The 13,285-nt window shown below is 32.9% G+C and overlaps 1 protein-coding gene and 1 long non-coding RNA gene across 4 annotated transcripts; one reads left to right on the forward strand and one right to left on the reverse strand.

The window, feature by feature from the left end:
- Positions 1–1,434: 1,434 nt before the first annotated feature.
- LOC121128568 (uncharacterized) lies at positions 1,435–2,932 on the forward strand. Of its 3 annotated transcripts, XM_040724159.2 has the most exons (5): positions 1,435–1,546; positions 1,614–1,865; positions 1,927–2,364; positions 2,443–2,610; positions 2,693–2,932. In XM_040724159.2, the coding sequence occupies exons 3-5, from the start codon at positions 1,993–1,995 to the stop codon at positions 2,738–2,740; spliced, it is 588 nt and encodes a 195-aa protein (XP_040580093.1). In that variant the 5' UTR covers positions 1,435–1,546; positions 1,614–1,865; positions 1,927–1,992; the 3' UTR covers positions 2,741–2,932. The 3 variants fall into 3 exon arrangements, 2 of the variants coding, with proteins under 2 accessions (XP_040580093.1, XP_071749072.1); XR_005868199.2 differs by having other exon boundaries at positions 1,488–1,865; positions 2,421–2,610; XM_071892971.1 differs by having other exon boundaries at positions 1,495–1,865.
- Positions 2,933–5,554: 2,622 nt separating this feature from the next.
- LOC121128447 (uncharacterized) lies at positions 5,555–12,762 on the reverse strand. The gene is made up of 3 exons (XR_011783371.1): positions 12,650–12,762; positions 5,911–6,055; positions 5,555–5,834 (listed from the first exon to the last, which is right to left on the reverse strand). It is a non-coding gene; the product is annotated as an uncharacterized lncRNA (long non-coding RNA).
- Between the last annotated feature and the right edge of the window lie 523 nt (positions 12,763–13,285).

Raw genomic sequence — 13,285 nt, forward strand, 5'->3', positions numbered from 1 at the left:
GATCTGATAGTTGGGTCGATAACCTGTGATATGGGTCCATCAAATTAGGCGATATAGACCAAGTGTCATATAAACTCCATACAAAATTGTAAAAGAAGTCCATTAACACTGGACTATTTCAAAGAACCTTCTCAGCCGACAAACGGCAGCGTCAATTCAAGCGTTCGTTTCTATTGGATCATTTGATAACAAATATCATGACGGTATTGTTTTGTGATAAAGTAGGGATTAGGTTTGACCTCGCCACTTCCAGAAGACGCTCTGTTGCTCTCCGTATGTGTTTAATGTCAAAATATAAAGATACTATGGATTTCTTTTATTCCTCATGATATCTTTTTGAGAACTTACAAATTAATGGCTATCATGGATGGAAGCCAAAACAAAGCGGCATTATTTTAAGTACAGCATTTCTGATAGCATTGCAGCATAAGTTTCTTTCGATTTATAAATTAGATTTCTTGTTGTGTAGCCGCTTTACTCAAGACTGTGTTGAGAATTTTTGAGAAAAAATCCTATTCCAAATGTAAAGGAGTTTAAAAATTGTCTTAGACTATTGAATTTGTAACAGTACATCTCTGGGAAAGATACTCTGAGCTATCAACTTGATGAGTCCGTGTTCCTTACTGATCTGGAGGATATATCTCAACAGCTTCCTAAAAAGTAAAAGTTAACTCTAACCAAAAAATTTCTATTTTTTTGTCTGAACTGTAATATTTCAAAAATTGTCTTGGAAGGTTATTGCATTCACAAAACTATCAAGTCTTCATGTCTCTAATTTTTAAAATATTATACTGAGGACTATAACTCTTTCTTTAAATTTACTTTCTAAAAATAAAGTCTTTTTAGAGAACTCTTTAATTTATTGTAGGATTCTTAAATTTCATTGTTTGAAAAAGATAGCTATTTACTTATTTATAAGCTACAATTCAAAATATGTCAGATGAACAATACTATTCATGGGATATTTTATCAACAGACAAATCTTTTCAATTAATTTATTACTTCTTGTCACCCTAAAGCATTGGGTAAATTCTAAAAAAAAATGTAATTGTATGTATGCTAATCTTCTATTGTAGAGATTAAAATATAAAATTTAAAGGTGCCTCAAATGTCTTTGTGGCAAGTAATGCAAGCAAAAGCGTAAAAAATTAGGCAAATTGTTTCTTAATTTGTAAATTATCTGTTTATTTGTACATTTTTTTCTATGAATATATTTAATTTTGTAACTAATTAAGTATTTGACCAGACTCTCCTTTTCTAAGGCCCTGAGTGAGATAACTTATTGAATTTTAAAAAAATAATAACTTTATTGATAACGCAACATTCCTTTGAAATAAATCAGACGCGAAACCTTATTTGTATTTTGCGGATTTATTTTGGAATGAGTTAATTTTGTAATGTTTAATTTAATGAAATATTTTGAGAGGAAGTTTAGTAACTCTAGTTTTATTCTTTCTTTGATTAGTATGTCTATTATTTCAAATCAGTGCCTACTTCTCTAAGGAGGGGATTGGGAGCTGTATATGATCGATCATAGCTAGAGAAGGTTAAACTTAAAAGGAAAAGTATCGGATTGCATTTTTTGTTGTAAAAAAATCATTTTCTTCTTAAAGGGATTTTACAGTAGAGAAGGCTTAATATCTCCTATTTCCTGGCATACAATCACATTCATACGCTCTCCATAGACTCCAACATGACAGAGGATATAACTAAGTCAATCATTATGGACTTAGATTGCCTAGATCAAAGCCATGAAAGCCTACTACAAGACATCCGCTTAGAAGGCCTCATCAAGCAAACATCTCCTGTTGTGATTCATCGATCTCTTAAAGTCCTTTATCAATTCGATCAAGAGGAAATTACGGGTATTTTATTAATCTCATGCTCTAATCTCATAGATGTGATAATCTTTAATTACCATTATAGATCTTGACAAATTAGTTAGTTCCGAACCAAAGGAGGAGGAGGAAGGAGCAATCAAGGAGGAGGGGAATGTTTCACATTCAAGAAATCGAACACTACCTCCTCGTCGTAAAAAAATCAAATTCAACTGCGGATAAGAAGGACTCTTCTCTCGAACAGGATGATCACCCAGATACGGACATAGCCTTAGATAAATTTATCAATGAAGGTACAGTTGGAAATGATGAGGATCCAACCGTTCGAGAGATCCTTGAAATGACGAATGAACTCAGTAATTCCCTTATGGAGAATTCCGATATCCTTCCTAGTCTTGGCCATTCAACGTCCTTTTGCAGTGGGGAAATGGAACATCAACAAGACCGGTCTCAACAACAACATCAAAAATTTCCTTTCATGGCCAAAAACTTGTTCCTTCGAATCCATCAAAACTTCAATATGCGAGTAATAATAATAATAGCCTCCTCTACAAATGGCCAAAAATAATCTAAAAGGCTTAGTTTTTTGTGTTCCTTGTTATAGAGTCAAAATGAGTCCAAAAACACAGGACATCATCCGAGAATGGAATCCACAAACTCCGTCTCAGATAGTCAGATAAACGGTTATATTTTCTGTCAAAATTGTACAAAAAAACCAAATTTTTGTTGTTCTGTATGTCGGAAGACGCATTATTGTAGTCCAGAGTGTCAAGTAAGTGACATCTTCTTTTTTTTCTACAGAATTTGAATAAGCAATTTAAGAAGATTAAATTACTATTAATATTATTTCTTAGCGATATGATTGGAATCACCACTCTAAAATTTGTGTGAAAAATGAATAATGAAAAGTATGAGGAAATGATATTGTGGAAGCAATTATTTGTATACCTATTCAACAGTCCAAAAAGTGTTTTAAATACCAGCAGTGACATTATTATTTATCTAAATGAAATTAGATACATCACATATTATGTACATTTATAGACCGTTATTATCATTCTTCATTGTATTAAAGGATCAAAAATTGTTTTTTATCCTCGCCTTTTTATAGACATTCATTATCACGTCGAGCTTTTTTATTCACTCGCAACCACGACTAGCTTTTTTCCCCGCTCTCAACCTTTACGGTCAAATGAGAAAGGAAATTAAATAGGTAAAAACAAATATGGTTACTAGACTTCCATATTTATCTTGTTGCCAACTGTTAACTATTAATTTGAGAATAGAATAAGAATATACATTGAATTGATAATCTTATCAGTGACAGAGTATAAAATGACACAAATTATAAAGGAAAACCCTTGTTTGATATAAATTAATATAAAAATCCAAATCCTATATTATACATTTTTTGAGTTCATTGTAGAAAGAATCAACTGTTATAAATAATTACAAGACTCAACCTATGAAAATTAATGAAAACAGCTGAAAGGAAAATATACTAGATCTATGTTTTTTTTAAAGCGAGACATGAACATCGAATTTTGAAATAGAAAGGAAAAATTTGAAGAAGAAAAACGTTTTTATTGTTGTAGAAAATACTAAATAAAACTAGTGCAATTTTTGTCTTGCTAGTTGCAATCTGAACAGTGTTTATTTACTTTCCAAAGCTGTTCTGATTATTCTTTTAATCTTGTGAAGACAACGTCTAAGTTTATTTAAGTAATCACTAATGTTTGTGCTCATAAATTGTGAGAAAAATTGGATGGATTTTTTTAGCCCCCCCCTATTTTTTTGTAGGTGGTTAACAGAAGATTGAATTTACTTTTTCTAAGCTATTGTCATTGTTATTGAATTCCTGTGGAGTAAACTTCCTTTTCAATTAGGTGCAAGTTCTCATCGATGTATAGTAAACTGGATTGAATATTTGTATGTGCTCATAAACCCTGATAATTTGTTATAAAATTTAAGTCCTTGTTGCACTCAGAGTAAAACTGAAAATGGACATCCGAGTTATTTTTGTCCATCTTCAATCTCCCCCTCGTAAAGGTGTTCAAACGACTCATGAACACAGTTAATCTGCTCTCCTTTTAAACATTCTTTAAATTGTCGGGTTTCAATGTAGATTTTCGGTTTCTATTTTTTAAAGATCCAAAATGATCATGATTAGGGATAACTGCCCATAAATGACGGACAGTAATATGGATGATTTGATGGGTGGTTATAATTATATGTCCATGTTGAAGTGGGGTTCGTGTCGATGTCCTTTCTCTCATAGTTACTAGCAGATGATCTTTTAAAATGTTATGACTGCTTCATTTTTTTAGGATACTCGGCGTAGAAAAAGTAATAAGACTTTCTAAAAATACAGTGTTCAATAGGTGTTGTTGATGAAATCTTAGATTCTAAGCTTTTGATTGATGTACATGTTGTAAACAAAAATTATGTATATATCACAATGGAGGCAAGAATAGCCATCATAAGCAATTTAATCTGCACTGAGAGGACCACCTCGGACATCATGAATGCCTTAAACGTCAGGAAGGCCAAAGTCTTTTGGGTCATTTATCGTTTCTCTGATGGGGACAACCTTAAGGACAACCCCAAGCAGAAGAAGGTGTCTCGGTATACTGTGGACAAGGCCATCTGAAAGGCTGCAGGAAAGTTGCTTTGAAGAATGGAGAGGCCGTTCTTGTCCAAACGTAAAAAAGAACTCCTTTTTTAGCTATATCAACAACTCTTGAATGATCGGAAGCACAACATCAACCGGGTAATTTTTCCTCTGATGAAAAGACCTTTACTGTTGACCACGTCAACAGCAAGCAAAATGATCAGGGGAGTATGCTTAGGCAAGGGTAAAAACAGCATCATGACCTAGACCACACATCTGGCCTCTGTGATGATGTTGGGCGTTGTGGCATCAACTGGAAAAATGCCTCACATTTTGTTTTCCTGTTGGATACCGGTTACCCACGGCCAATCACTTGATGGTGTTGAAGGAAAATGTGGTTCCATAGATCACTAAGACTATGAAGAGGTCCAACAAGGCCACGTACATATTCCAGCAGGACGGGGCTCTGTCCCATACTACCAATATTGTACATGAGTGGATGGGAAGCAACATGAACTTCAGGTCCAAGAAACTTTAGTACCCTCATTTAGAACATCCCTAGTTAATCAACAACTACTTTTAACTTAAAAAAGTATAATAATTTATTGATTTTTGGGATTAAAGTAACAAAATATCCTATTTGGCGTTCCATAAGTATTCATACTCAAAGAGAAAAATGACTTAATACTTTGTGACATGGCCTCTTGCTTTCCTCAAATATTGAATACACTTGGGATAAGTTCTTAACAAATTTAAACAAACATTGGGATAAATGCTAACTTATCTTTGGTGTAAATCTATTGAAAAATGCATAATAATATATATAGCTACATAGATTTAAATATAGTTGTAATATTTTCCCTGACTAATTCTATTGTCAATGCTATTTCTAATGCTCTCTTCTTTATGGAGGAGAGTCCTTTTATCCCCTTAAAATCATACAACCAGCAACTAATATTAAGAAGGGTATTCACTCATGTATACCATCTGTTTTACTCCTGTCTTCTCCTCGCGCTCTTAAAAAACATCTCTATACCTATTCGTTCTACAGTAGTAAATAAATAATATCCATATTTTAAATTATTTTATTAAAAAACATTGTGTTACAAATACCATCGACGGGATATCCTCTCAACTACACATATTTACTTGAACCACATATATAAATGAACCTTTCAAAGAATGGATGTATCTTCTTTTTCTTCATCATAAAGAAACAATGAGGAGCTTGGGATATTTCCAGAGCCATTATCCCTTACAATGAGGAGTGTTTCCTCAGATATCCCCTCCTCTTCACCATGGAAAAAGCTTGACACTCTATAACTCGGCTGCAAATTTGAGTATACGAGCCATATGATAAAAACTACGTAGGCCACCATGGCTATCTATAAAAAAAGAGAGAAAACATGGAAATCGCAACTCTGCGTACAATTGTTGTGTTTGGGAGAATGAAATACTCACGCATATGTAAAATAGAATAGTTGTGGTTTGATTAAAGTAGTCTGATTGAAAGGAAAATGATGTGTTTTGAGCCAGGTTGGAATTATAAATGCGAGCACGCTCCAGGCTTGGTAGAATAGTATTTTCGCAAATGTGTTTTTTCAGACTAGAGTGAAAATGAAAATCAAAATGATTTTGAGTCTGGAAAAATGTTCCTTTAATTTCTAAATTAAAAAAAAAAATCTTATGTATCACGAAGAATCCTGGAGTGGTAATACTTAAATCACTCCCACAATCATTGAGTACAAATTTTAAATATACTAAGCCCGGTTAAAAAAATATATGTCTTGTTATTAGTAGGTACAAATATTTCTTAGCGTACACGTATTGTTGTTGTTACCAATTTAAGCGAGGTTTTTTATTTTCTCAACGGAGAGTAACACTGATGATTTCTCGGGGAGAGGTCTTCCATATTATTAAAGCATAGTATGTCTATTCCTCAAACCCTAATAACTTCGGACAATGGTGGATCCTACTCCTAACTTTGTTTAATATCTCACTCCGAAATTTCCTGGGTTACCCAATTTCAAAAAAATTGGTTTCCCAGGATCTTGCTAAAAAGAACAATATTCGAGAATGAAAGTCTTAGCAGTTATAATAATAATGAGGCAAGCCGTTTGACCTTACTTTTCAGCAAGGTCGTTTCTTCTAGTTTTCATCATTAGTGGGGGGAGGTTTAGCCCCAAAAAACTAACAAGATATAAAATAATCCTTATAGAAATAGGTTTATTTTATATGTATATATTATGAAATGGGGGGAGGGGGGGAATGGGGGGGGGTTACCGACGCCCCTTCTTTTCAGCATCTAATCTATATTAATACAGCAAAGATTATCTTTCTGTCTGCATGAATATCTGTATATAGTGCTTTATGATGTCTATTATAAGCATATTTTACAGTATATATATTTTAAACAGTGTAGGTATGTTACAAAGCCTGAAAAAAAGTCAAAATATAATTTTGACAAGGGGTTCTTACGCTGTGTATGGAGTGTGTCTTCCCATAAATACCTCAATTATTAAAATCCATTAGCTACTCACTGAGTAATCCGGAGATTCGTGGTCGAAAATTTAATCCGTCTTCTCCTTGAATCGCACCTACTAAGAACTGGTTTCCGGCGTATTAAATATGACGCAAGAAGTTAGTTAATTATTATCTCACACAAACTATGTTTAGGACTGTCGTAGTTTGAATCACGGAACCTACCCTTTCCTAAATGTGAATTGTACGAGGTTAAGTGACCGGAAAGGAATGAGTACAACATATACATGACACTCCTGTCATAATTTATTAGACCCTGTATCTCATAAAAACTGATTCTCTAAATCAATTTATATATTTTTTTCAATAATGAATAAAAAATGTTCAAGCTTTCTTAGGTTTAAAAAAAATTATTAATTATTTGCTGTATATATATATATCTATGTTACTACTTTTTCTTGAATTTTTGCAATGCCAATATAGTTTAAACCCTCTAGAACATAATTAGGTAATTTTTTAAAAATGTCTTTAAGAAAAAATCATCAAATTTATTATTTAAAAGATGTACATATTTACGGCGTTTTATGCGTCACGAAACTTCTTATCGATCAGCTGTTCGAGAAACTTAATTAGATTAGAGCACTGCTTCTTTTGTAGCATAACTATATAGTGCTCCCTTAAGTAAATCAGTTAATTATTTTTGATAATGTAGTCGTATTAATGAAATATTGCGGGCGTGTGCATGGATAAGGAGAGCAGTGTTTCTGTTTGTTTTTCTTATTGGTCTCTGATGCATTAAATATTTATGCTGATACGTTAGAATTAATATTGTTTCTTTTTATTTTTGAACTCTCTAAAGACTAAAGTAGAGTCATCCCATTATATTATTTTTGAGGACAGACACATATAAATTGATATAAATATTGAGTAGTTGCGTGTGAGTGTGCTCCTAAAAAGGGGAGAGTATCTTGTAGGGAGACCCTTTCTATTTAATTAAAACAAAACTTATATCTTACCCCACACCGGGTGCTTCTGCTTATAGATCATATATATTCTACAAACATAGGCAAAGTTGGCAGAAGGGGTGGGCCTGGTTCCCTGAACCTTTAAAATGTATTATATAATCATTAATATATTAAATACTTAGCATGTAAATAAAAATATATATTTGCCTATTTGGAACAAATTTCAAAATCCAATAAAGTCTACATCATTACATAATGCGACAGTTAGGACCATACAGAGTTTAACAGATAAATTGGGAACTTTTTTAAAGGCATATATAGAACGAACTAGATGGGGTTAGAACCCTTACTTTTTTTATTATTTGAAAGCTACATCTAATGGCATTCAATTATTCTTCATAGAATCCCCCTCTTCTGATAATTTCGGTCACATGGCGCCGGAAGCTTTGGCAGGCCTGGGCAACCTTTTGCAGATTCAGCATTGCCATTGTACTTGTTCTGGTTTTGCACTCATGATTTCATTATCTGGTTAGATGGAGAATCCCAAGGAAGAAATTACACCTTCCAATAAGACAGTCCAAAAAGAGGGAGGATGTCTTGCCAACAAAATGTAGGATTTTTGGCCTCCAAACAGCCTGGAAAGGGTAAAGCATGAGGCTTGTGCCTAGTATCATTCGGCTGTGGAGACCCTGAAGAATTCCAAGACTCGTACAATGGCAAAGCCGGATCCACACAAAAGACATCTTTTACTTCAGGTCTTGAATGGCTCACGCAACCTATTAAAAGTGCGTGCTGTTTTCTTCAGTTACATTCAATACATAGAAGTAAAGTGAAGAAAATATTAATCAGTTTATTTGATCATCAATTAAGTATAATTATAACTCACTAATCAGAATTGGAAACTTTAACATGGGCTGTAGTTAACTCTTATAAAATTGGGACTTGGAACTCCAGGAAGATTCGATTTGGACTAGAAAAAAGAAATTTCAGATTTTATTGGGACTCAATATGTAAGACTCGTAACTCGCCTAGAACCGATCGTCAGATGGACAATGTTCATATTTTAATAAGACTCAATGCTTAAAGCACACTAACTCACGTACCACAAACACGCAACTTTACTTTTGAGACTTCATTTGAGCTTATCTCTTAATAGTTGAGATTCTACTAATGGTCGTAAAAATTTCTTGTGAACAGCTCCATTTACGATATACTCATCAAATTGAATTTCTATTTGATATATGTGGAAAGAATTCTACTAAAGAATGATCATCATCACATACAATTGTTAATATGGACGTTAACTCTTGAATTCGACTTATATATATATATATATTTAAAAATAAGTTATTTGACTGACCGAAAAAATATGCTCTTGTTTCATCATTGTTCATAATTTATTATAAAATTATGAACAATGAAGACACAAGATAGATGAATTATATTAGGAGGTGAAACTTATCAACCTCTATTATTTATATTTTATCAAATTTCTTGTAAATGGTTGAGCACATCATTGGATAAAAAAAATGGTAGTAGTTTATAACATTCTTGGCATTTTTTGACTTATATAAAGGACGTTGCTATATATATCCTGATATGTAAAAGACAACTACTTTACATTTAGCCATCTTAACAGTGATGTTGAAGTTAATATTGGGCCAATTTGACCAAATGACAGTATAACAATAAATAAATAATCACAAAATAAACAAAGGCTTTATCAATAACAACGGATATCTAAACTCCAAAAATAAAAATATACAATTGTCCTAGATGAAGACGATTAGACGTTGGAGAAAATAACCATCACATGCTATTATAATATTATACTAATATATTTATTATGTGTAACTCTGCATAGATACAATAAATATTATTATTAAGTAATAATAATATTTATACTAATTTAATTAATAAGTTTTGATGTAATTGATACTACAAGTATAATACTTGGTGCTTAATTTCTATTTATTAATAATTATTTGTCCACAAAAACTTATCCATAAAAACCATTCTTTGAAAGTTTGTAAACATAATATTAATATAATATTGTTTGCTTGATTCTAAACAAATAGTATGAGAATATTTTAAAAATACTAACCAAGAATTTTACGACAATAAAATTAATATTCAATTAATCTGAACAAAATTGTGGGTTATGAACAGTGAATGGATAATGACGATAATTAATTAATGGAATAGGTATACATTTGGCATTAAGTATATAACTTATATTCGTAACTACAAATAAGAAAATGAATTGCACGTAGTTCTGGTAAAATACACACGCTCGTTTTTAGAGTTCAAGTCCTGTAGTCCTTGGATCCACACGAGTTCGTTCAGGCCCTTACATGGTGTCCAGCTCCGTGTGATCGAGGTTATCAAAAGAGGCGGATCTCATTATGAATAAATGAGTTAAATTAAATGTTGCTGTCCAATAATATAAAAAAATATATAGTTCAACCCCCATCTAGTAGGTTCAATATAAGCCTTTATAGATTTTCCTAATATATCTGGACCACTTTGTAGCTAGAAAAAATATGATTTTTGAAGAAAAAAAGGACAATATATTTCACATTTATGTTATTATTTCAATCGTCAGTAGAAAAATGTACAGGGGATAGGGGCATTTAACCTTTTAAATCTGTTTACAAAGAAGGGATGTTCAATACGTGGCCCAAGTACTTCATTAGGGCCTGCTTAATGTTTACGTGCTCCCCACTACTCATTTTCTTTTTTAGCCCTCCCCAAATAGAGCAATTCTTGAAAAACTATCGCTCTGGAAAAATGATGTTTGGATTTACAATCTTTGCAGATAGTATCAGGGAGTCCTTGCTAAGCCTAGAAACTGAATTGGCCTCCATCTCGATCATACTCAACATTTAAAAGTCAAAGAGATTAAGATCCTGTAGAGATGGAGCCCAAAAATACTGTTTTTACAACATTCTTGCACTTCATTTTCAGAGTAGGTCTCAGCCCACAACGTAATATTAATCTGTAAGCATATGGTCACAATATTTCTGACTTGGGTAAGGAAATCTTTAAACAACATAGTATTAATTTAATTATGTTAATTAGTTAATGGTAATCTAATTTTAGATCGCCCTGTATATTTATGTAGCAATTGAGTAGCCATTGAAGAAATGTTTAACAATTAATCAGTAAATAATTTTAATTATTGAAGGTATTTAGCTCTTTGCACAGTTTATGAAAGATTACTTTTTTTTCAAGAAAATCTTTTAATCCAGCTACCTAAAGGAAATTATATTATTTAATACCAAATTTATTTATTAATTAGCATTTAACTTATTTATACTTTATGAAGAACAAAGTATGTTTACCTTTTTCAAAACTATGGTATATAATAATGATAATTTATCAATTGATTTAGAAAAAAAAGGAACACCATTTGCTCACATATACTCAATTAAATAGACCTAACTTCCTGTCATAGCTCTGCTTGTCTCCGAAACCTTCTTTAATCTATTTTCCTCTATGAAAATTATCAGTGATGAAATTAATATGATCTGAGGGTTTGCAAAAAAAACAACAACTGAAAATTAATGTGCTCACCAAGACAATTTGAAGAGTATTTGTGAGCAGAGCAGCTTAGCGTTCTTTACGTTTCATTAAATGAGATGAAGGAAATAAACACAAATATGTGTACGGGTAGTTGGTACATTGAAATCTGGTCACTTTCAAATTCAATAATTAATATAGTTTTGAGTTATTGAAATTAATTCATATCTCAACATATTAAAGCATAAACAATTAGATACAAAATTAAACAAACTTGAGCTCTCTAGCTTACGTGCAAGTCGAGAAAATGACACTTGAACGTGATCCACCAATTTCTATCCGCGTACTCCTTGACGCTGGTCGTCTCCAGGACCACCGTTTACGCCGTCAGCAAGTCCAAAAAGTTGAAGAGGAAGAAGCGCTCACTCAAAAGGGCCAAAATTGATCCGGAGGAATTGAAAAAAAAAAATATCCCAGGCCATTACCTCAATCCATGAGGGCCCATGCAAGAGATTTCGGGATTTCACACTAGACTGTCCAGAGAGCTATCAAAAAAGTGAGTGGAAAGAGCCTTTTGAGGATGGAGAGGCCACTTTTGACACCAACAATGAAAAAACCCCATGTCCTACGTTGCAAGACTCTTTTGAGTTATTTTGAACTCTTTTTTGACACTTTTGGCCCCTCCCCTTCAGCCCTCATGCCAACCCGCACACTACACCTTTTGGATGCATGTTGAGAAGGGAAGGCCTGCAGTGTCCGTCATTCAAGCACGGAATCACACCAAGCCACTGTCAGACAGCACTGCAACGCCATGACAGAGGACTATATACGTAGATGGTGCCATGCCTTGCGCCCCCGCCCCCTGGAAGACACCATTGCCGCTAAGGGTGAGTATATTAATCATTAAAAGAGCGGAGACACACATTTATTTATAGTATTTCATTTTGTTGAGCCTCTATTGTTGGTTAATAGCTTATATCTCCTTGAAGTTAAAAACACAAAGTATTCAGATTTTAAAGGATCATCGGCATAGGTATATACCGGGTGGAGATTTTAAATCCCGAACATGCCTAGACTTCAATATCTTGGCAAAACCCGGATATCTATGTTTATGAAAGTGTGCTCATCTGATTCAGCTGACAAAGTTTACATTTATGAACAAGTCCATGGTACTATTGGTACATACATGCATGAAAAATAGATAGGTGCATTGTACAATACACAGACTTAACTGTTTACGAAGGCAGATATTATCCTTTAGATCCAGCAAATTAATGATTCGATGCATTTTATTTTATTTTAATGGTGTTGTTTTTTTGCGTTATATGAACATGACCATTCTGAGAGCTAAGTCAAACTAATAATATTATTTTAGATCTTTAGAGATCTCCCTCATTCTTTCTTTTTTTCTGTTACTCTTCTCCGACTAAAAGGAGTAATGCTCATTTTTTGAGCGTCTTAGAATATCTAGATCGTATTTACTTCATAAAATATATATATGATAAAAGATTATATGCAAAACAAAATTGAACTTGAAAGTATCATTGAGTCATTAACTATTACCAACAACTATCACCTGAGAAGGAGTATTTTTGGGACATAGTATGTAAAAATAAAGGAGAAGAATACTTTCATTTACTAACGGTAATACCCAGCATTGCCCGGAGTTACTAGGCATCGTCTAAAATGCAAATTTTGCTTTTAAAAATATGTGAAATATGAAGAAACAGTGTTCTCGTTATATATGTACACCCTGCAATATTTAATTAATGCTTCAGATCAAAAATATGTATATTATATACATCAGGGATCATTATATACAGTGAAACCTGTAGGACATTCGATGTTATATGCACACACCTGCAATA

This window comes from Lepeophtheirus salmonis, chromosome 13 (genome assembly GCF_016086655.4).
Source record: "Lepeophtheirus salmonis chromosome 13, UVic_Lsal_1.4, whole genome shotgun sequence".
Classification (NCBI taxonomy): domain Eukaryota; kingdom Metazoa; phylum Arthropoda; class Copepoda; order Siphonostomatoida; family Caligidae; genus Lepeophtheirus; species Lepeophtheirus salmonis.

What these genes read in the sequence shown, in the direction of transcription:
- LOC121128568 (XM_040724159.2), top strand. Translation starts at nt 1,993, where the DNA reads ATGTTTCACATTCAAGAAATCGAACACTACCTCCTCGTCGTAAAAAAA. An exon ending in ATCAAAACTTCAATATGCGA is followed by an intron (nt 2,365 to 2,442) that starts GTAATAATAATA and finishes TCCTTGTTATAG; the next exon opens with AGTCAAAATGAGTCCAAAAA. An exon ending in ATTGTAGTCCAGAGTGTCAA is followed by an intron (nt 2,611 to 2,692) that starts GTAAGTGACATC and finishes ATTATTTCTTAG; the next exon opens with CGATATGATTGGAATCACCA.